The sequence below is a fragment of the Setaria viridis genome, chromosome 9, assembly GCF_005286985.2.
Source record: "Setaria viridis chromosome 9, Setaria_viridis_v4.0, whole genome shotgun sequence".
Classification (NCBI taxonomy): domain Eukaryota; kingdom Viridiplantae; phylum Streptophyta; class Magnoliopsida; order Poales; family Poaceae; genus Setaria; species Setaria viridis.
The window spans coordinates 44362071-44383681 of NC_048271.2; the positions used below are offsets into that span (position 1 = coordinate 44362071).

At 47.8% G+C, this 21611-nt stretch overlaps 5 protein-coding genes across 6 annotated transcripts; 3 read left to right on the top strand and 2 right to left on the bottom strand.

Moving 5' to 3' along the window:
• Positions 1-74: 74 nt before the first annotated feature.
• LOC117840503 (putative ubiquitin-like-specific protease 1B) lies at positions 75-4845 on the top strand. Of its 2 annotated transcripts, none has more exons than XM_034721013.2 (9): positions 75-722; positions 1321-1400; positions 1487-1580; positions 1689-1787; positions 2583-2675; positions 2780-2899; positions 3334-3437; positions 4167-4239; positions 4400-4845. In XM_034721013.2, exons 1-9 carry the CDS (start codon positions 207-209, stop codon positions 4460-4462), a joined length of 1242 nt encoding a protein of 413 aa, XP_034576904.1. In that variant the 5' UTR covers positions 75-206; the 3' UTR covers positions 4463-4845. The 2 variants fall into 2 exon arrangements, with proteins under 2 accessions (XP_034576904.1, XP_034576905.1); XM_034721014.2 differs by having other exon boundaries at positions 1490-1580.
• Positions 4846-5298: 453 nt separating this feature from the next.
• LOC117837346 (putative F-box protein PP2-B8) lies at positions 5299-7766 on the top strand. Its single transcript, XM_034716955.2, has 3 exons — positions 5299-6019; positions 6111-6229; positions 7094-7766. The coding sequence occupies exons 1-3, from the start codon at positions 5423-5425 to the stop codon at positions 7557-7559; spliced, it is 1182 nt and encodes a 393-aa protein (XP_034572846.1). The 5' UTR covers positions 5299-5422; the 3' UTR covers positions 7560-7766.
• Positions 7767-8114: 348 nt separating this feature from the next.
• On the bottom strand, positions 8115-9370 carry LOC117835716 (protein STRICTOSIDINE SYNTHASE-LIKE 10). The gene has a single exon (XM_034715052.2). It carries the CDS (start codon positions 9368-9370, stop codon positions 8342-8344), a length of 1029 nt encoding a protein of 342 aa, XP_034570943.1. The 3' UTR covers positions 8115-8341.
• A 3580-nt stretch (positions 9371-12950) lies between these two features.
• LOC117840461 (cytochrome P450 89A2) lies at positions 12951-14724 on the top strand. The gene has a single exon (XM_034720970.2). It carries the CDS (start codon positions 13042-13044, stop codon positions 14581-14583), a length of 1542 nt encoding a protein of 513 aa, XP_034576861.1. The 5' UTR covers positions 12951-13041; the 3' UTR covers positions 14584-14724.
• Positions 14725-17585: 2861 nt separating this feature from the next.
• LOC140221218 (zinc finger BED domain-containing protein RICESLEEPER 2-like) lies at positions 17586-21124 on the bottom strand. The gene is made up of 4 exons (XM_072290535.1): positions 21020-21124; positions 17985-19515; positions 17637-17945; positions 17586-17590 (listed from the first exon to the last, which is right to left on the bottom strand). Exons 1-4 carry the CDS (start codon positions 21122-21124, stop codon positions 17586-17588), a joined length of 1950 nt encoding a protein of 649 aa, XP_072146636.1.
• Between the last annotated feature and the right edge of the window lie 487 nt (positions 21125-21611).

Below are 21611 nucleotides of genomic sequence, written 5' to 3' on the forward strand. Positions count from 1 at the left end.
GGACTAAAGGATCATCGGGCCGCCGTCCCCTCCGTTCCTCCCCCCCCCCCCACCCCCCCCCCCCCCCACCCCGCCCCGCCGGTCGCCTTCTCCCCTCCCCTCCCCCGCGAGCTCAAACCAAACCAAACCCCTGCTAGGGTTTGCGCTCCGGGCATGCTCCCCTCGTAGCCACCACCTCCTATGGCCATAGCCCCCTCCTCCCTGCCATGAACCCCGCCACTCCCGACCTCTTACCCGAGCGCCGCAAACGCCGCTTCGACGCCTCCCCCCTGCCCCGCCGCTTCGACGCCCCACAGAGCCACGGCCGCCCAAGTCAGCGCCGCCGCCGCTGGCCCTTCTCCCCGCTCCTGCCAGAGAATTTCTTCGCATTTGACATGGGCAACTTTATTTCCGGCCTCTTCGGCGGCCGGCGGCCCAAGGACGATGGGTTGGGGTTTTACAAGGGATGGTGCGATGCGCGGTCGCGGGATCTCACGGTGATTACGGATGAGGAGACCGGGACGGGGCAGCACTTGCTGGGCCGGACGACTAAGGATTGGTCGAGGAAGGCCGCCTTGGAGGCGGTGAAGGGTTCACAGCGGCAGAAGAGCGAGCCGTTCTACAAGAAGGCGCTGGGGGAGGCGAGACGGAATGACAATAGGTTGGAGGAGAGAGGGATCAAGGTGAGGCTCGAAGAGGAAAGGCTTGCTGACATACGGAAGCCATACAAGGCTGCTGAGGAGGTAATTTGATCCTTTCTTTATCTTCCTCTTCTTTGCTATTATCATGCTCGGTGGATTGGAGAAAAATCAGGGATCAAGTTTGCGTCTTGCACTGAATTAATAGGGCTTTCATGGAATCTGTGCTCTGGAACAGAATATTCTTAAGCGGGTTGTTTTCAAATTGTGTCGAGTTGGAAACTTCAACATTCCTGCCTTGCATTAGCATTTTGGCTCTGCTAACTTCACCCAATTTTAAAAAGGGGTCGTTTTGAATTATGTACAGTACAGGGGCAGAATTTATTAGCGCTTTTTTCACCAAAACAACACCAAATTTACTATATAGTGATATTTGAGATATTTGCAGGTCAGAGGAAAAAATAAGAACATTTATATAGCGAACTACATATAAAAGGGATTAAGCCATCTTTTAAGAAATTTTAATTGACAAAAAACTTAGTAGAGGCACGGGTGTTTTTTAAGAAAAAACTGGGATAAAAGCTACATGCCTGTCCAAAGAGCTACTTTCCCATTTTATGCACATGTTTAATGACCACCCTGCACCAATTTTCTAGGCTCTATCTAACTGTTGGTTTGTTGCGTTCATCTTTCACTATTCTAGGATTTATCTGAACTATTTAAACCTCTCACTGATGAGGAGGAAAAGGAAGTTCGTGACTGTTTCCATGCTAGAGGTCCAAGGTACTTTTGACTGCCCTGCTTGCATGTCATTAAAGCTTTCTATATACCATATAAGCTTAATTGAGCGCCTTGTTTTCCCGTATCAGTAGCAAAGTCCTAGTGCTGCATGAACCATCGAACATTGAGGTTAGCAAAGAGAAATTCCAGTGCTTGATACCCGGTCGCTGGTTAAATGATGAGGTAATACTCTTGCTGAGTATGCTAAACAGACTTCGCTGATTCTATCTTTTACAAAGGTCAGTTACTACATTTTTGCGTACATGATGATGATAAATATTTCTCTTGTAGGTTATTAACCTCTACCTTGAATTGTTGAAGGAGAGGGAAAAAAGAGAGCCGAAAAGGTTTCTGAAATGCCATTTCTTTAATACATTCTTTTATAAGAAGGTTAGATTGTATGCTTCTTTATTCTTCAACTATTGCATCTGCAGGATGTTCACATCGCTTTTCTGTACTAAAATTTTGTCCTTTTTGCATATATTCTCCCTGAAGCAGTTCTTTTGTTTTGTTTCTTTAGTAACTAGTCAATGTTGATTTGGATTTTCTGCATTGGGTCTTGTAAGAAATTTATATGTTATGATGAACATTTGAATGATACTTTAGTTCTGTAGTAGTTTATGTTCATGTATCACGTCGAGCATTTGTTTATGTGTGAATATTGTAGCACTGCTAATCCTGTATAATTCTATATCAGTTAATACATACTATGGCAGTACTCTTTAGGCAAATAAATTTACTGCTACAATTTTAATGCGATCAGTCTGCAATGGTATATTGTAATTACAATTGGCAAAATTTGATTGCATGACATACGTTTGTAGACACCAGAATTAGCTACTGCACTCCTTCATTTCTGTGGAGTTTGTTTTCTTGGTTCCCGTAGATTGTATTATTTTTTTCAAACACCTTAGGTTGTATTATTACTTGATTTGCACCTTAGTGTGCTAATGTTTACATATATATTTGACCGACTCTGTTCATGCTATTCTCACTTCATTTCATTTTCTTTCTTTTTGTTAGTTGGGTGTAGCCTAATTGTATGTAGTGAAATTAGTGTCTTTGCTACCTTTTCACTGACAGACGCGGACTTTAGTGTTGCATTTATGCCTTTGGTTTTCATTTACAAGAAAAATAATTATTACCATATGAACATCCTCATTGACTTCCTGAATTGTTGCTCAGCTTGCTTGCGGAAAAAATGGTTATGACTACAAATCTGTCAAAAGGTGGACTACCCGTAGGAAGTTGGGATATGACCTCATTGAATGCAATAAAGTAAAGTGAATGTTGCATTCTTTATTCTTTATATCGTTAGCTGTTTCCATCCTTTTCTCTTTGGCTTTGCTTTTTCTCAAGGTGCTTTCTTAATTTCATTGTAGATCTTTGTCCCGGTGCATAAAGATGTGCACTGGTGTTTAGCAATTATAAACATGAAGAAAAATACATTTCAGTACCTTGATTCTCTTGGCGGCATGGATCATAATGTACTAAACATGCTGGTAAGTATATGTGATGTGTCCAGAGTAAAAGTTGACCTAAAAAAAAATTAAATTCCAGCTTTGGCAGCTAGAAAACTATGGCCATTTGCTCTTATTTTTGCATGCTAACTTTTTAGAAACGTTGTTAACTGCAGAACTATTTACTCCTTTTATGTGAGCATGTATTTTTATTGATATACCTTTCCAATTCTCGTTAGGATTGGTGAAATACAAAACTAGATGAATGTGGACTTTGGCATATATGTTCTGCACTTTCACATGGTCCTTGGGACCTCTAGTCCTTGTTCTCTAACCCAGTCTACTCTAAATGAAAGCAAACAATTAGAATTAGCTGGGTATGTTGGTAGGTTGTTTAATATCGTAAGTGCAGATGCTTTTACATTAAATGGGACTTAATGAGTTAATGGTGATATACATGTGTTTTCCACATGCAGGCTCGATATATTGCAGAGGAAGTGAAAGACAAAAGTAACGAAGTAATTGACACTAGTTCGTGGCAAGAAGATATAGTTGATGATATTCCTTTACAACAGAATGGGTATGCCTTGTTTATACTAATAATTTTCCTTCGCAAATCATGTACCAATCAGTGGACTAGTTAGTATGTGGCTCCCCCACTTAGATAACTCCTACTATATAGACCCCTACATACAATTCTTATGAATCCACCTGCATCTAATGGAGATATGGAAACTGATAAGTTTTGGCCCAAAATCAACATAAAAGTTGTTGATGCAGTCAGGAGTTTTTCTCACCCTTTAGACATTAACTTTACGGTCATATGTGTTAGAAGCAACAAGAAGGTTAGTTTTAAGTGAATAAAACCTTTTCCCCTTTTGGGTTTTACTTTTGCTTTATCATTTTTGAGAAATTCTCATTTTTAGTATTGTCCACATAAATTGTTTGAACTTGAAGTGGTTTCTCTTTTTTTTTCTTTTTTGCATGGCTGAGTAAACTTTGAGGTGCATGTGCCTCTATGTTTTATTCCTGAATTTGTTAAATAGTAAGTTCAGTGCCACTGGTACGCCAAAATGTTTCCCTACCTCTGCAGAATGTGTTTTTCACGAGACATGCAGCTTTGTTCTGAATCTTCTTTTAGATGGATGGTCATAGGCAGTGTTTTTTCTGTAACCCAAGTACTAATAGGGAAATTTATGGTGATTGATAGAAGACCCAATAATATAATTATAGCTTGCTCAAGCATTTATTTTTAATTGTAACAAGTGACGAAAATGTATGTGACAGAAGCGTCTTTTTGTTGTAACAGGTGGGACTGTGGTATGTTTATGCTCAAGTACATTGATTTCCACAGCAGAGGATTGAGCTTATCTTTTCGTCAGGTGGGTATGCATGCTTAGGCTAGGCTGCTAGGGTTTAGCTATGTGCTCTTTTGCCTGCCTGAAGCTGCTTGTTTTAGTCATCAGCATTGAAGAATGATGTGTTTGTTTTGGTGTGATTACCCATAATGATACTTATCCAAAAGAATTGCTTCTTTTGCAGAAAGACATGGAATATTTTAGGAAGAGAACAGCAAAGGAAATCTTAAAATTAAGAGCTGACTGATGGATACACATCCTTCTCTTTTTCAAATAGAAGCTGACTTCTTGTACTGTGTTTTGGGAACTAGAATAGAAGCTGATTGCAACGTCACTGTGCATGTTGAGGGTAATTCAAACCTGTAAATCCTTGTTGGATTTTTGTCGCGTGACACAGAAGCGTTCGGCGCTGGCGTCCAATGATGTAAAGGCTACCGATTTTCTGTAGAGCGATTTGAGTGGGAAAAACAGTGAAGTAAAGTTAGATGTAGCTACACTGATATCTGTCTGGTTATAGTTATTTTGTGCTAGGATAATTCTTTTTTTTGGTCATGTTTGTAAGTCTGAATTTAATACCTCTGTGGCATCTGTTGATTGCGAATCTTTCATCGCTCCTCGAATTGAGCTGAACTGACGAAGCGAAAAAAAAATAGAATTACATGGGAAATGCATGGCGAAGTGGAAAAACAATTGAAAACAAACAGAATCAGATGGAAAATGCATGGCCGAGCGCAACGATCAAACGAAGTACATGACGAAAATGAGCGCACGAAAAAGGATATCAAAAATGGAGATGCGGGGTATCGATCCCCGTACCTCTCGTCCGAGCTACATCCCCTTTGTGCTCTGGATGCTTTGTGCAAATCCTCGTATTTATTAAAGTTTCGATGATTTCCTATTGATGTCCATCACTATTCAGTACGGAGTATATACCATGTTCCCGTCTCCTCTATTCAGTGCAGACCATGCTATGCTGAATACCACGTCATGAGTTGATGCATTGACGTTGCGCGCGCTTCCTGTCAAGGTTCGCGGATCACTGCGACCCGTCCCGAGCCCGCGTAGCCCAGCGCCGCCCTGGCACGGCGAGCATGCCGAGGGGACACGCGCCTGCGCCGCACCCAGCTCGGGCGGGTGCCGGGTCGGGGGTCGGGGTGGTACGTTGCGGCGTCTGTCTACACACACAACAAAACTAACTTCCGAAGGCATGGATTTCTCCACTTTTTCTTTGCTTCATGCGACATTTCCAAGACGGTGTGCAACGGAATCTGTGTGGTTTTCTCACAGCCCGGGGGACACGGGTGCTGCCGTCACGCTGCTCACAAGTCGCACAATCCTGCCGGTGCACAGGAACAGCCTGCGTCATGCCTTCCTAGCACTAGAAGATCTTCAGTACTGCGATATCAGATCGATCGGCGCCATTACATTTGCTTCTTGCCTCGCCATTTCGGTTACCCGGCGGCGCAAGCGTGAAGTGAAGGAGTACGTTCGCGCGGCGGCGATGGCCGGAGACCGCGAGCTCACCCTCACCCAGGTGGGGGACCTCCCGGAGGTCTGCCTGGCGCACGCCATCGCGCTCACGTCCCCGCGCGACGCCTGCCGCTGCGCCGCGGTCTCCCCGGCCTTCCGCGCCGCCGCGGACTCCGACCACGTCTGGCGCCGCTTCCTCCCGCCCGGCCACCGCGGCGCCACCGTCCTCCTCCCGCAGGGACCACCGGCCAAGTCGACGGAGACAAGCAAGGACGCCTACCTCCGCCTCTGCGACGCCGCCGTCATCGTCGACGGCGAAGGCAACGGCAGCATGGTAATTGTTTATTCGGATGTTTTAATCATTTCACGTGCTGGCTTCTTGCCTTCTTGGTACGCAACAATGAGCTAGACCTCGTGCACTGCAGAGGATGTGGCTGGACAAGGCGAGCGGCGCCAAGTGCTACATGCTTTCGGCGAGGGCGCTGAGCCTGCCATGGGACGACGGCGAGTTCAGCTGGAGGTGGACGCCACACCCGCTCTCCAGGTTCTTCTCGTCGATCACTCCTCCCTTCCTAGCTAGACTAGATCCAGCGGAAAGATTTTGGTTATTTGCTGGTACAATCTTCTCGGAAGTCTATGAAGAATGGAAACATAATACAATTGTGAAAAATCACAGAGAGAGAATCAAATACCAGAAGAAATAAAAAACCAACATAAGCATGAGCCAGGCGATCTGAGTTCTTTTTTTTAGCTTCGTGATACAGTGCGGCACAGTGATATTACAGTAGCCGTGTCAGTGATATCACATTCTTGTTCATGCGGTCCTTGTACGGCGATCTGAGTGATGTACGGCGAGTAGACATGCAGTACTGCTGAACTGCTGAGTTTGCCTGTAAACCCTGCTTCCATGTCTGTCCTTGACTAGTCGCATGCAAAGTCTGCAATGTTCTTTCAGCGGATCCAGTGCAGGAGAAATTACAAAACCGTGTAGGAATCAGGGCAACGCCGGGTAATCGCAGCTGCTGCGATAACAGGTGGAAGCCACGCACGGCACGGTGCTTCGTGCAGGTCAACTTCCAGGACGGACGGTTACTTAGCTTGTACTGCCCATGAGTCATCTCACCCTGAGCTCGATAGCGGCCGGCAGATATCGATTGATCCGTGCTGCTGCTTAGATGCCAAGATGTCACTGGTGGTAAAAGTCTTTTCATACTCAAGATTTTCTCGTCGAAGACGTTGACATCAATGTCATATCATTGCATCTCTATCAATAAATAATTCTTTTATTTCTTTGCCAGCTCCTGTACTCTTCTTCTCTGTCAATGAAATATGTACTGCTAATCTTTCATCCGTCCTGATTTCGCTGATTTGGCAGCCATGTTGTAATCAGCGTTGCGATCGTTTACAGGTTCGGTGACGTGGCCGAGCTGGTGGAGTGCTCGTCCCTGGACATCTACGGCCGGCTCCCGGCCGCCGAGCTCACGCCGGCGACCTCCTACGCCGCGTACCTGGTCTACGGCGTGGCGGAGGGGCACCGCGGCCTGAGCTACCCGGACCAGGAGACGACCGTGGCGCTGGGCGGGGGCCTCGTGGCGGCGGCGCGGGCGCGTCACGCCGTGTGCCTCCACCCCGCCGAGGAGGCCGAGGCGCGCAAGTTCAGGGCCGTGTCCCGCGGCGCCGGCGAGGACTCGCCGAGGCGGCCGAGGCTGCGGGAAGACGGGTGGTCGGAGATGGAGATGGGGCGGCTGCGCACGCCCAGCGACGGCGGCGGGCAGGAGGCCGACCAGGAGGTGGTGGTGAGCTTCGAGGTGCTGGGGTGGTACCCGAAGCGCGGGCTCATTGTCGAGGGCGTCGAGTTTAGGCCCGTCAACTGATGTCGGCCTTTCTAGCTTGTCGTCTTCGACTCTTCGTGTAACGCTTGGTTGAAGGGAAATTTATGTAATATATGCCCCTGATTAATTTGGCAAACAGGTAACATGCTCTTGTCCGCAATAGTAAAATTAGTGGTATTTTCAGGACAACTTTCTCAAATCAATGTTATTTCCATGTGAAATTTTTTTCCAGATCGGTGATCTAAGATTGGGCAATTAGTTATTTGCGAACTACTTATAAAAAAAAAATTTGTTCTCGATGTCTCAATGGAACACGAGGTCTATATGTGTTCCTGACAATGACAAACAAGAGGTCGTGCAAAATTACGGGATATCAGAACACACTATGATACCACCTAATGGTATATAACGAATAAAATTAACGTTTAAAAAGAATAAACAAATTTGTGCATCTAATGTAAGCATCAAGGTGCTCTAGGAAATGTAAAACCTTTTTAGAACCTACTTTCTCTACTTATATCTAACAATCCATCCATATGTTAATGATGATGTTATTAGTAGGCCAGGCTCAATGGGGAGTTTCATGTCATTAAATTCAATGGTATATCAGCAAAATTACTGACTTGGCAAGGTAATTAATAGAGAGAGTTTCATCCGATGAAAGAGAAATTTCATCCCCATGACACTGATCTGGTACAGTTACCCAGTTCTCAATCCAGGTACCTGTACAATAAAACTATACACTAAGACTAACCTTACATTATACCTATACAAGACTAACCTTACATTATATCTATACATTAGTAGTAGTTGATCCTTAAGTCCTAATAAACTAGGCCGACGTAGTCGAGCTCCACTGATCCCAGCCATAGCTGGCCGTCCTTTTCGGCAACATCGCTAAGCGTGACGCCATTGGCCGCCGTAAGCTCCTCCACCTCCACGCCGTCCGACCCGAGCCGGACGCCCACCAAGTGCTTCACGGGAGCCGCCGCGTCGAACCGCGCCTTCTCCTGGTTGAGCGCCACCCAGTAGCCTCCCTTAGCGTCGCGCCTCACATTATCCGGGTACCCCGGCAGGTCCGCCATGAGCTCATACTGCCCGGCCTTGGAGCCCTTGAGCCAGTACCTGAACGCCTGGCACGGCACCGTGTGCGCTACCACCACGTGTGTCCTGTCCCCGCTCACTGCCACGCCGTTCGGGTACGGCAAGCCGGCCCGGAGCACGGTCACCTGCTTCGCCCGCGCGTCGTACTTTAGCAGCCGCCCCGTCGCATCGGCATTCATCATTATCTCCGTGTTGAACCGGCGCGGGTACGTGATACTGCTGTCGGTGAAGTAGACGTCGCCGGTAGCCTGGTCGACGTCCAACCCGTTGACGAAGTGGAATGGCACGCCGTCGGCCTGGGTCGCCAATACCTCCGCCTCGCCGCCATCGGGCCCAACCTTCATCAGCCCGTGGTACGCGTCGGCGATGTAGAGGTCGCCGGTCTTGGCGAAGAACTGGAGCCCCAGCGGACGCCCGCAGATACTCTCCGTCTCCTCCGACGGCACCACGGACGCCGTGCACAGCGGGATCTTCCGGTAGTTGGGGCTGTGCGCGAACGTGGTCCAGCCGAGGGTGCTGCCGCCCCACTTGAGGACGCGACCGTCGGAGACGCCAGCGTAGGGCCCCTGGCCCCGGCGGTCGAAGGCGAGGCTCTCGGCGCCGGTGACGCCGTTGGGCAGCGGAAGATGGAAGCTCCAGAGCGTGGGCGTGGTCTTGATCGGCTGGGCGGCGGAGAACGACGACGTGAGAAGGAGCGCGAGGGCGACGGCACGCAGGAGCGCCGCCACCAGGTTCTTAATGCGCGCCATCTCGATCTCGATTACGCTGAGAGCAGCTTTGGTTTGATGGGACGGCGTGGTGGGCAGGTAGCTGCCGTTTTATTGGCCAGGCCGAGTATGCCGGCGACGGACTCGGACGCGGACTCGAGCTCTTCTTCTTTCCTGTGTCCGGTGCGCTGTCCGAGCCCAGCTCGGGTTCGTTTTGGTCGGTGTCCCGTGTCCGACTCGGCGACTCGCCCGGGATTCGCCTCTGCTTGCAACGTTTCGGCGCCGCAAACCGGGAGGAGTCCGTCGCGCGTCTTCGCCCTTTCAGGTGTCTCTCTTCTGACGGAGTGGGTCTTGTGCACGTCAAGCGGTTTTGGATTTGGCGAAATTTTGCGTTCCGCTGTTGCTTCGGTTTGATCGTTCCTCGCCGGTGTTAGCACCACAGGTAGCACAGCAAGTCAGCAACAGGATATAGGAACAGAGAATTGAATTGGAGATAGGAAGAACAGAGCAAGGGTAGGAGAACATAAAGGAAAATGAATTCCCGTTACAATGCTACTACTTCGTAGTACATTGTAGATTCAGTTTACATATTGGACCTAGTTTATTCTGGACCTCACTTCGACATTGGCTTGCCTGGCCCGTTCACCTCGGCGACGGCGAGGCCCGTTTGCTTCCACTCGTTTTCTCTTTCTCTATAGGCAGTAACGATGGGTTGGTTCTTGGTGATGGCAGCTGGCGCGCCAGAACAAGTTTTATCTGTGACTCAGACCCTAACAAATGTCCTGGTAACCGGGGATCTGCGTTTGAAGTTCCTCGCTCACGAAGTCACGATTGTACTCATATTGAGTGATAGTATATCAAATTTTTTGGTCAAGTTTAAGAGGGAAAAAAAAGAGAACACTTGACCTAGTTAACTAGTACTACCTCCAGATCAAAATGTTTGACGTTGCTTAGTTCATCCCAACATCCAGGCTACCCATTTTTTAAACCCAGCACCTGTAGTCTTACGCTCCTTCTGTTCTTCTGCCGACCAAGTCGCATTGACTGCGTTAACAACTGAAAATCGCCACGGCCGCCATTGTTCCTGATAAAGTTCAGGCCAAACCAGGCTTCCACAGTTTGGTTTTTCTTTTTAGGCAATTTGGTTTGGTGGGAAATGGGCTGCGAAGGCTATTGGTTTGGTTGGATTGACTCGATTTTGTTCAAGGAGGGAGGTGGACTACTCAATTTTTTTAGCAAAATGGACTAAAATCTATTAGAGATAATTCAGTATATCAGTCAGCTACTTTGTGCATATTAATGCGGCTGAGTCAATTTAGACCCTACTTTAAAAGGTAGACCCTATAAGTAAAGCACTGCATTCACGTCATAAATTTTAGCAAAATTAACTGGGTTTTGTTATCATTGAAGGGAGAAAGAAGAGAGCGAACTTTAGAAGTTTGAAACACTGGTGTATACCGTCATCTTGATTATGCTCTGCTAGCTGATTACGAAGTTTGATACTTTATATATGTTCTTGGATAGATACGGGATGATGCCTTACCTCAAAGCAAGACTTTCACCTCCATATCCTTCCAGCGATATCATCAGTGGCTGCTAAAATAATGCTATGTAATGTGATTTATTGTTGCCGCACGGAAGGCGTAGAGGATGTATAAAACTAAAACGATAATAGCCAACTTGGAACACTTCAGCGGCTCAAGATCTTTTTAGAAAGATGTTTGATTATAGTTTGGTTTGTAACCGAACGTGCACTTGTGTGTACATTAACTCCACACGCCCGAGAGTCAGAGACACTACTGGAGATTGGAGAACCTGCATTCTGTACCTGTTGGCACCCCAGGTGATTTGCAAGCGGTACAGGAGACATGCATGGCTGATACCAAAGAGGAATCTTTGGTACCGGTTGCGATGCATAAAAACCTTTTAGCACCGGTCGAAATTCATGTGCACGCTGATGCATGGGAACTCCTTTAACATATACTAAGGGGTCCTATTTTATTTTTTATTACTTATTTTACGTTGCACCACTACGTGTATGCAACATGCGTACCACATATCCGTCTTGCACTATTATACGTTCATATATATTGTTATCGATCGAGTTGAGAACGTATAAAACTAACTAACATCATGTAATTAAGGGCATTTCATATATCCCTATATAATATACAATATATTATATACATATGCACAATATATTATGCATTTACTACTATTTTGCTTAAGAAGACGATTGTGGTAGATGAAGAGGATGGCTTGTAGTGGAATTCTCTTGTGGTACTCATGACCTCATCCATGAGAAATCCATGTACTTGAATTGTGGAGATCCTATCCGACATAAGGAGTTCTTTCTTCATCTTCACCATTTGCAAAATATGAATAAATTAAATCAACGCTTGAACACACTGAGAAATAATATATTGTTATTGGTGTTTACGTACTTGGATATCTGAATTCATTACCTTATCACCTACAGAATTGTGAATGAACTCACAAACATAGCATATGTTCCCCACTTCCTATCTCAAACACTTTAACATGAAAAGAAATTATGAAATATTAGTAGCATAGAACAAATAAGATGTGCAACCTCTATACATACCGGAAAGTCCATCTTAACAACAAGTGTTTCCTTAAATTCACCGCATACATTTAGACGAAACCGTACCCATGTTTACTTAAGGAAGTATAAGAGAATTTGAAAACTTTCCTTTAGTTTCCTCAATTAGTGATCACATTAGTACCAATAGTGTTACCAACCGGTACTAATGTGTGTTGCACGATATTCCTGTACTAACATATGCAGCCGTTAGTACCAGTACTGATGCAACCAGCAGGATCGGATCTATAGTCGTATATATCACGGATGGAATTTCACAGTTCGCTCATAGTGAGAGGTCCAACAGCAACTGCAGGCATGGGTAAGGAATCCACCTCGGCAAGCATGATGACACGTTCTCGTTATTGTAGCTGCTCTAAGCAGGTCCGGCTGGAGGAGGCTTGGAAGCCGACTGGAGAGAAAGAAAACAGCAGCGCCGAAGGGAGAAAGAAGAGAGCGAATTTTACAAGTCAGAACGACTAATGTAATTCCTCCAGTTATTTTGATTTTTCTAGGTGCATAGTTTTTGCTATGCACTTAGATGTAGTATATGTCTAGACGCATAATAATATATATGAACTTAGAAAAATCAAAACGACCTACAATTTGAAATGGAGGGAGTATACATAATCTTTAAGGGCGGATCTGCAGGTGTAATATTAGGCAAGTCCTCATGCACATAAGACATGACGCTAGCTGAAGTGCAAGTCTCAGCACCCCTTTGAACTGATCCTAGTTCCGCACCTTATCATCTTGCTTATACTCGGCTGATTACGAAGTTGATACTTTATATATGTTCTTGGATAAATACAGGATGATGCTCATCTCAAAGCAAGACTTTCACCTCCATATTCTTCTGGCGATATCATTAGTGATTCAGTGGCTGCTAAAGTAAAGCATGCTATGTATTCTGGTTCATTGTTGCCGCACGGAAGGCGTGGAGGATGTATATGACACTAACAATGACAGTCAAACTTTGAACACTTAAACTGCTCAAGATTTTTAAAAAAATACGTTTGAATACAGTTTAGTTCATGACCTAGCGTGCTCTAACGTCCATTTAACTCCGCGCGCCAGAGAGAGTCCGAGAGCACCAACAGCAACTGCAGCCATGGAGGAGGAATCCACCGCCTGGTCCACCTCGCCGCTGCTCCTCCTCGGCACCCTCCTCTCCCTTGTTGCCTCGCTTCTCTTCTTGCTTCGCCGTGCCCATGGCTGCAGGAACGCAACGCCAGCAAGCAAGGGGCAGCTCCCTCCCGGCCCGCCGGCGCTGGTCTTCCTCGCCAAATTCTTGGCGCTCCGACGATCGATCTTCGACCTCGGCCCGATCCTCCGCGAGCTGCACACGCGCTACGGCCCCGTCATCTCCGTCCGCCATTTCCGCACGGTGGTCTTCGTCGCCGACCGCCGTATAGCGCACCGCGTCCTAGTGCAGGGCGGCACCACCTTCGCCGACCGCCCACCCCTCTTCGATCCGGGACGCCTCCTCTACACCGCCGGGGCGCGCGACATGAGCAGCTCTCCCTACGGCCCCTACTGGCGCCTCCTCCGCCGAAACCTCGCCGAGGCACTGCACCCCGCCCGCGTCAGCCTCTACGCGCCGGCGAGGCGGGCGGCGCTGGACGTGCTCGTGGCCGACCTCCTCCGCGCGCGCGGCGGCGACGATTCGAACCCCGTCCTGCTGAGGCCGGCGTTCCGGCTCGCCTTGTTCCAGATGCTCGTGTACATGGGCCTCAGCGCGAGGCTCGACGCGGAGGTGCTCGACGAAGTCCAGGACATACTGCTGAAAATCCTCCGGTCCATCACCTGCTTCCCCATCTTCTCCTTCTTCCCGGCGATCACCAAGAAGATCTTCCGCAAGCGGTGGGAGGCCTACGTCGCCGTGAGCCGCAGGCTGGACGAGATCCTTCTCCCGCTCATCCAAGCTAGGCGTGCGGCGCGGCGTGGCGACGACCCGCCATGCTACGTGGACTCCATCCTCGCGCTGCGCCTGCCCGACGAGGGCGACCGCCCGCTCACGGACGCCGAGGTGGTCAGCCTCTGCTCCGAGTTCCTGAACGCCGGCACGGACACAACGGTGACGTTGCTGGAGTGGATCATGGCGGAGTTGGTCAACCACCCCGACGTCCAAGCCAAGGTGTACGAGGAGGTGAAATCCAAACCGGAGCTCAACGACGACGACCTCCAGGAAGCGCGGTACTTGAAGGCCGTGGTGATGGAGGGCCTCCGCCTGCACCCACCGGCGCACTTCGTTCTCCCGCACGGCCTGCAGAGCGACGCGGAGATCGCCGGCTACACGGTGCCCAAGGGCGCCGAGGTGAACGTCCTGCTTGGAGAGTTCGGCCGCGATGAGAAGGTGTGGACGGCACCGCTGGAGTTCCGGCCAGAGCGATTTTTGGACGGCGGCGAGGGGTTCGACGTGGACATCACGGGGAGCAAGGAGATCAAGATGATGCCTTTCGGTGCCGGGCGACGGATGTGCCCGGGGTACACGCTGGGGATGCTGCAGGTGGAGTTCTTCGTGGGGAGCCTCGTGAGGGAGCTGGAGTGGCTGCCACTGGCGGAGGGGGAGGCCGTCGACATGACGGAGAGGCTGGATTTCACAGTCGTCATGAAGCACTCGCTCCGGGCTCGCATCATACCGAGGAATTGAAATCATCAACGCCTGTTCTGAAAAAATCGAAATAATCGGAAAAAGGCTCTCAAGTTTGCTGACGTAATTTTGTTTTATAGATGTATCTCATGTTTTTGTTCGACGTAATAAACACGTATGCAATGTGCAACTTGATTTGAACTGAACTTTCAAAATATGTCCATATACTTAAATAAGTAAAGAAATTGTGGGGTTTTCAGGTTTATTCCTGCATTGCTATTGGTACACACGCGTTTAGTGGTACTGCGTGTTTTCCGTGCAATGAGGGCAGTAGGCTCTCTAGTCTCTTCTTTAGTGTGTGTATGAACGCGCACGCGTATGTGCGCGTTGTGGTGTGAGTGTGATGTGCGTGGTTGTGTGTGTGCTATGTATGTACCCTCTCAAAAAAAATCTACTCCTACCATTTCAAAATGTACGTCCAAGTGGAAAGACGTGTAAGGCTGCAAGACGCGTAAGGCGCGTGCCCCCGCGTCGCTCCCTGTGACTCGGGTGGCGACCAACCAAGCCGCGCCGCCACCTCCCCCGTCTTCCTAGCCTCGCCGTCGCCAGAGCAAGTTAAAGGAAGCCCTCTCGGCTCGCCAGGATGGCGGCGACGAGGCAAATCGACCGGATCTGCGCATGGGACAGATGCAACCATCATGGCGGCGGCGCAGCCGAGTGATGCGGCTGGAGTGGAGTGGGGTGAGCGGTATCCCAGCGACGGCAGGGGCATGGCCACGGAGGCCCGACGGGACTGCATTCGGCTCGGGATGAGTCCTGGCTAGATTTGGGCCGCGTTGACGACGATGTGGCATCGGTGGCATACGGGCATGGCGGCGGCGCATATGGGCAAGGAGGAGGACTGCTTCTCTAGGACCCTCACGTTGCTCCTCGCGGGCGACTCGGGCGGCGCCCAAGCAGCCGCGCCACAGCGCCCTACCCCCACGTCCCTCGGGGAGACTTTCTCTACTTCGTCCCCGAGTTCAGCTGTTGCCGTGGATTTGCGGCGACACTCTTGGTGATAAGCCTCCAGCGATCTAATCCGGTATATTCAAGGCCGAATCCAGTGACTCCTTCTGGATCTACACGGGGATATGTCGTTCCTACCAGTGCGTGGGTTCGAGCAACCTTGTGCCCGGATCCTATGACTAGCACCCTTCCAGTCAGACCTCATCAGATGTGCGACGGGGTGGCAGCATAGTTGGACCTCATTAGATGTGCGATAGGGTGGCAGCATGGTGGACTTGGCATAGTGTCAGCCATGACACGACACACGCATCTAGGCCTTGCCGCGACCAGCCTCCTACCCTAGCATGGTGGTTGTGAATCGCGACGGCGGCGGATGGCTCTCGATAATAACAGATGCAGTCGCGGGTGTGCTCGACACCATCAGCGGCTCGGTGAGTTACCTTTAGTACCTTTTTGCTTAGGTTGTTGTTGGCATGGTGTGGTGGAGGTCGGGGGGAAAGACTTGTTGGTGACGCTTGCGAGTGCCACTACCTCCTTAGAGGCAACTTGTTTGCACCTCCGCACATGGTCATGTTTTGATTCTCTAGGTGTGAACCCAGCCCAATACTCGGGCCGACAATGATGGCGCTATTCGTATCATGTTCTTCATGAAGGTGTTGTCGTGGAGATCCATCTGGTGTTTCGGCATTCTCTATTTTTGCTTAGCTGCTCGTGGGTGATCTTTCTACGTTGCTTTGAGGTTACCTTTGGAGAACATATTGGCTACAATTTATTAACGTGGCGTGAGGACATAAGTGAGACCGTCCATTTAACAAGCAGAGCAATTGAGGCTTTGGATTTTCGTCAAGAATGGATGGACATTGCTTATAACTATTATCTTTTTACGTACTCTTCTGCTTTTATTTATTTTTTTGATAATCAGCTATTGGAACTTGGTTGTGTGCGTTTTTCACAGAGGCCGGGTGTATTTTCATTTTCTAAAAAAATTCAAAATGTACATGTTTCAGTTTGCGCCGGGGCCGCACATTTGGTTTGATTGATCCAATGGTACTGACCCTTGTAAGATGTAATCCAATTTGGTTTGCACTTTGTTTCAGTCGATAGGTAGATCAGCAGAATTAGCAACGTACTCGTCACAGCTGACAACCGGCGGAATTGATGGTGCTTCCGTGGCTCGCCGCGCCGGTTGCCGCATGGCAGCAGGAAGCGACGACGAGCGCAACACCCAACCGGGCAAATAAGAGGGTGTTTGGATACGAGATGCTAAATTTTAGAAGGTCATCGAATATTTGGATGCTAATTTTGGATGCTAATTAGGAGGACTAAATATGAACTAATTACAAAACTAATTGTAGAACCACTGGGCTAATTCGCGAGATGAATCTATTAAGCTTAATTAGTTCATGATTTGACAATGTGGTGCTACAGTAACTATTTGCTAATGATGAATTAATTAGTCTTAATAGATTCGTCTCGCGAATTAGATTCTATCTATGCAATTAGTTTTGTAATTAGACTATATTTAATACTCCTAATTAGTATCTAAACAAACATCCGATGTAACAGGTGCTAAAGTTTAGGAGGGGGAGCCAAACAGGCTCTAAATGCAGCCCTTAACAAAAGAAGTAGGGGCTCAAGTAACTGGGCCTCCGCTTGGCCCAGCAACACAGCCGCGTCGTTTCAACAGATCGAATCGTAGTCGTAGCCTCTGGATCCGACAGTCTTCTGGATCCCGGGGTGGACGGTAAATGAAATACCGTCCACCCCGACCCTCCCGGCGCGCGCTCTCGCCCTCGCCTCGCCCTCGCGCTTGGCATCGCCGGCGCCCACGACGTCACAATACGTAGCCCTACTAGTGGGGGATGTACCCGCCCCTCACCCACCCCTAACTGCAGCAGCTAAGGATAATCACCCGCCCCAACCCCACCCAAAAAATAAATTAATCACCCCGCCCCACCCCGCTCCATAAAAATGGGTACCCATGGCAGTTGCATGCTATTAATTTATTTTTCCAGAGCTACAGCTAAAAAAACAAGTGTTTTAAGCCAAGTGTCTTAAGCTACAGTTAAAAAAACAAAACAAGTCTCTTGATCTACATAATAGACACTTCAGAAGCCTCAAGAGTTTCTTTGTCATTGAACTTCGATTGTCACTAAGAATCCGACCACTCAAGCTGAATGCTGATTCAGAAGAAACGATGTTGAGTGGAATTGCTAAGAAATCGCGTGCCATCGCTGACAGCACAGGGTACTTGTTGGAGTTTGTCTTCCACCAAGTCAGAATTTCAAAATTTTCATCTGTTCTCACTGGTGGTTCATCTAGATATGCATCAAGTTCTGATTTTTCAATCCAAGTCCCTCTCCTCTGATGCCTATATTCAGCAAATTCTTGTTCTAGTCTTCTTTTTCCAAGAACTAGCACTGGAGAACGGTTCACCATGCTCCTGGACGCACCAGTTTGTGATACTACATTTGTATCATTTTGTCTAATAACCTCTTCATACTTCCTGAAATATAGGCGAAGCCACTCTTTAGCCTGATTTTTGCTCAAGTCAATGTCAATAAAGTTCCTGCACACCTTCTCATAAAAAAAGTCTAAGAAGTCAACTTTTGTTCTTGGATCAAGTATGCTGCAAATAACAAGGACCATATTGTAATTTCCATTCCAATACTTATCAAATTTTCTCTCCATTGCTTTTGCCAAATCTGCGATAACCTCATCCTTGTACCATTCTGGACTATTTAGAGTTTGATGGATACAAAGCACATTATCCAGAAACATGTGGGAAGTAGCGTATCTATCAGCTGAGAACGCCCTGGTAGTTTCTTCAAAAACTCCAAGAAACTCACCAATATACTCAACTTTGCTAAACTCATCTTCAGTTGGAAATGGTTGCTGATTTGCTTGGGCATATCGCTTCAAGACGATCTTGTACTTTACTGCCTCCATAATCATGGCATGGGTTGAGTTCCAACGGTTGGGAACATCAAGGACTAAACCAGCCTTTGCAGCGAGATATTCCCTTTGAGCTATCTCATTGAAATCTTGGATACGCAATGGTGATGAGTTAACGTGCCTAATCAGGTCTCTTATCAACTCTATCATAGCACTAACTATGTTTATACCATCTTGGACAAAAATGTTGAGTATATGAGCACAACATCTAACAAGAAGATGCTCACCACCAAATAACATGTCAGACTTTCCGCTTTCTTGCAAAAGATCACAAGCTGCCTTGTTATTTGCTGCATTATCGAGTGTGATGGTAAACATCTTCTCTTTGATACCATAATCTGTCAGAACAGTTGTAATGGCTTCCTCAATAGCTACACCCGTATGTGGATACTTCAGATCCTTAAATGCAATTATCTTTTTCTTCAAAACAAAATCAGGGCCAATATAGTGAGCTGTCACACAAATATATCCCAACTTTTGGTTTGATGTCCAAAGATCAGATGTGAAGCAAATGCGAGAGTTAAGACTCTGAAGTTCACTTCGCAATTCTATCTTTGCTCTCTTAAACTTAGCAACACATTCATCACGAATCATTTGTCGCCCTATGCATCTAAATGCAGGTTGCAATGACTCCATCCAAGGCTCAAACCCTTCATCATCAAACTTATTGAATGCTACATCAGCTCTAACACACCATGCAATCATCAAGTCACGACTTCTCTGTTGATTAAAGGTGAATGAACTATCTACAGGCTTTTTCTTCATTGTAGCGACAAATTTGTTCCTATCATTACTAGGGATTGTGGGGCAATGCTCTGCAATGTGAGTTCGAAGGCTGTTTGTACCTGATTTTCTGTTCGCAGTCAACTTTGTTCCACAGTACTTGCAAATTGCTTTTAGGACACCATCTATCTCGACCAAATCCGGCTCATAATACTCCCAGACTGGTGCCCTTCTATTTGGTGTTTGCGAGGAATTGTTGTTGGTGCTCTCACTAGTACCAGAGGCCTCTAACCGATGAGAAGACATCTGTTTCAAAAAATATAAAGTATAAAGTAGAAGCAACGTTGTGTAAAAGTAGAGTGACATCTGTCAAATTAACAAACTGATAAGATTTCGTAATGAAACAGATGAATTGACAATAGCACAAGTAGAAGCAACGCTCTCTATTTAACAAACTGACAAGATTTCAGCTTAACTTGTAGCACTAGCAGAGAAGCACCAAAGACCCTCCATGTAGTTTCTGTAGCACTAGCTGGGCTCATTCATGGTGTGAAAATAAAGGTAGAGTAGCAGAGAAGCTTAGACGAACCAATAAACTTTTGTCCTAAACCTTTTCTTTATTGCTATACATACTGACATCATTGGTCGTTGCTTATTTGTTAATCAAAGAGTTAAAAATCACTTTGTTATACCGGTACAATGGAGTCGTATAAACCATTTCTTTAAACAAACTAGGAAGGAAACTTGTCGATTATGTTAAAAAGAAGTTGTGCAAACCAATTGGATGCAGAGCATTTCCCCTTTTTACTAGTCAAACACATAAATTCCTCAACCTAATGCCTGTTTTCCATAACCTGAAGCTTTCTGAAAAAATTGTACTGCCTAATTTTCCATGTACAATAGATGCTTGTAACCCTTCGTAAAACTGTCAAACTGACCCCAGGTCGTGAACTAACTAACAATAATCGAAATGGAAGAATCAATTTGGTCGGTTAACTATGCATTCCTCCCAATCATGTCACTCGTGCAGAGGTTTTTTGCCGGACAAAGATAGCGCACCTGTGTGTGGGTACTGTGGCTGGCGATTTAGCCTAGCCCTGCTAATGGGAGGAGGACGGCGCGAGGGGCCTGGATCCGGCGCCTCCCTGCAGATCAAGCAAGAAGAAGGATTGAAGGCTGACAGCTCCGTCTCCTCGGTACCTCCCCTGCAAATCGGGATGAGTTGATGAGGAGAAGAAGGGGAGGGGTAATGTGGAGGGGATGGAAGGTGGGAGGTGCAAGAAGAGTACCTGGATCTGCCGCCGTTGTTGGAGGAGAGCGGCGGAAGCGGGGGTTGCGGCAGACGGTGCTGGCACCGGCGGCGGCGCCGGAGCAAAGGGACAAGGGATTCCGGACTCGGCGGCAGATGGAAGAGCGGCGGATCCAGAGTCGTCGGATCCACGGACTCGGTGGCGTATCCAGAGAGGGCAATCGGCAGGGACGCAGGGTGGGGCGGCTCGCCTGGCGACTCGGCGACTCGCGTGCGGGGCTGCGGGGTGCTGGCCGCATGATGTGGGAGGTCAACCCGCCCCCAACCCGCATTTCAGTACACCCAACCCGCCCCAACCCATTAACCTATGGTACCCATTCCTACCCATCCTAACAAAACCCGTGCGTGGATCCGCCCCAAAATACCCGTATCAACCCGCCCCACCAGCAGGGCTAACAATACGCTCCCTAATGCCATCTCCGTAGCCTCCGACGCCGCCTCCGCCCTTGAACGCGCACCTCCCCCTCACCGCATTGCGCTCCACGACGGCGGCCGCCGTACGTCGTCCTTCGTGTCCGTGCCCGTGGCCAGCGACACCGGAGACAGCACCGACAGCCCCGCCGCACGCATCTCCGCCGCCTGCAGCCCTTCCGCGTCAATAGACATGGTCCAGATCCGCTGCTTGGCGGAGGTCGAGGGTGCGGCGTTCTTGGAGCGGGCTGGCCGGGATCTGGCCGCGGCAACACAATAAGCGAAAACAACTCCTTTTACCATAAGCGAGCAACTGGTACATGAGGAAGACGAAGAAAATTATAGTAAGAAAGCTACTGATAAGCGTGGATGTTCGGTTAAATATGCAGTGTTTCTGCACTTCATTCTCTTTTTCTCCAGCCTCGAGAATTCAGTGCTTTCAGTTATCCTTGCAGAGTTGCAGTACTATATTCAGTTAATCAATGCTTTGCTTCATTATTCTCTTCAATCATCTCTTTTTTTATTGATTCTGTTACTTCCTTGTTTTCATTCATTTTTTTTTTTTGAACGGGTTTCTGTTGTATATTCGGTTGAAAAAGATGGTTGCATCATCCACTTTTTCATTTTTCCGAAATATATATAACGTGTCATTACATTGTTGGTCAAGAAAGTGATTGAAACA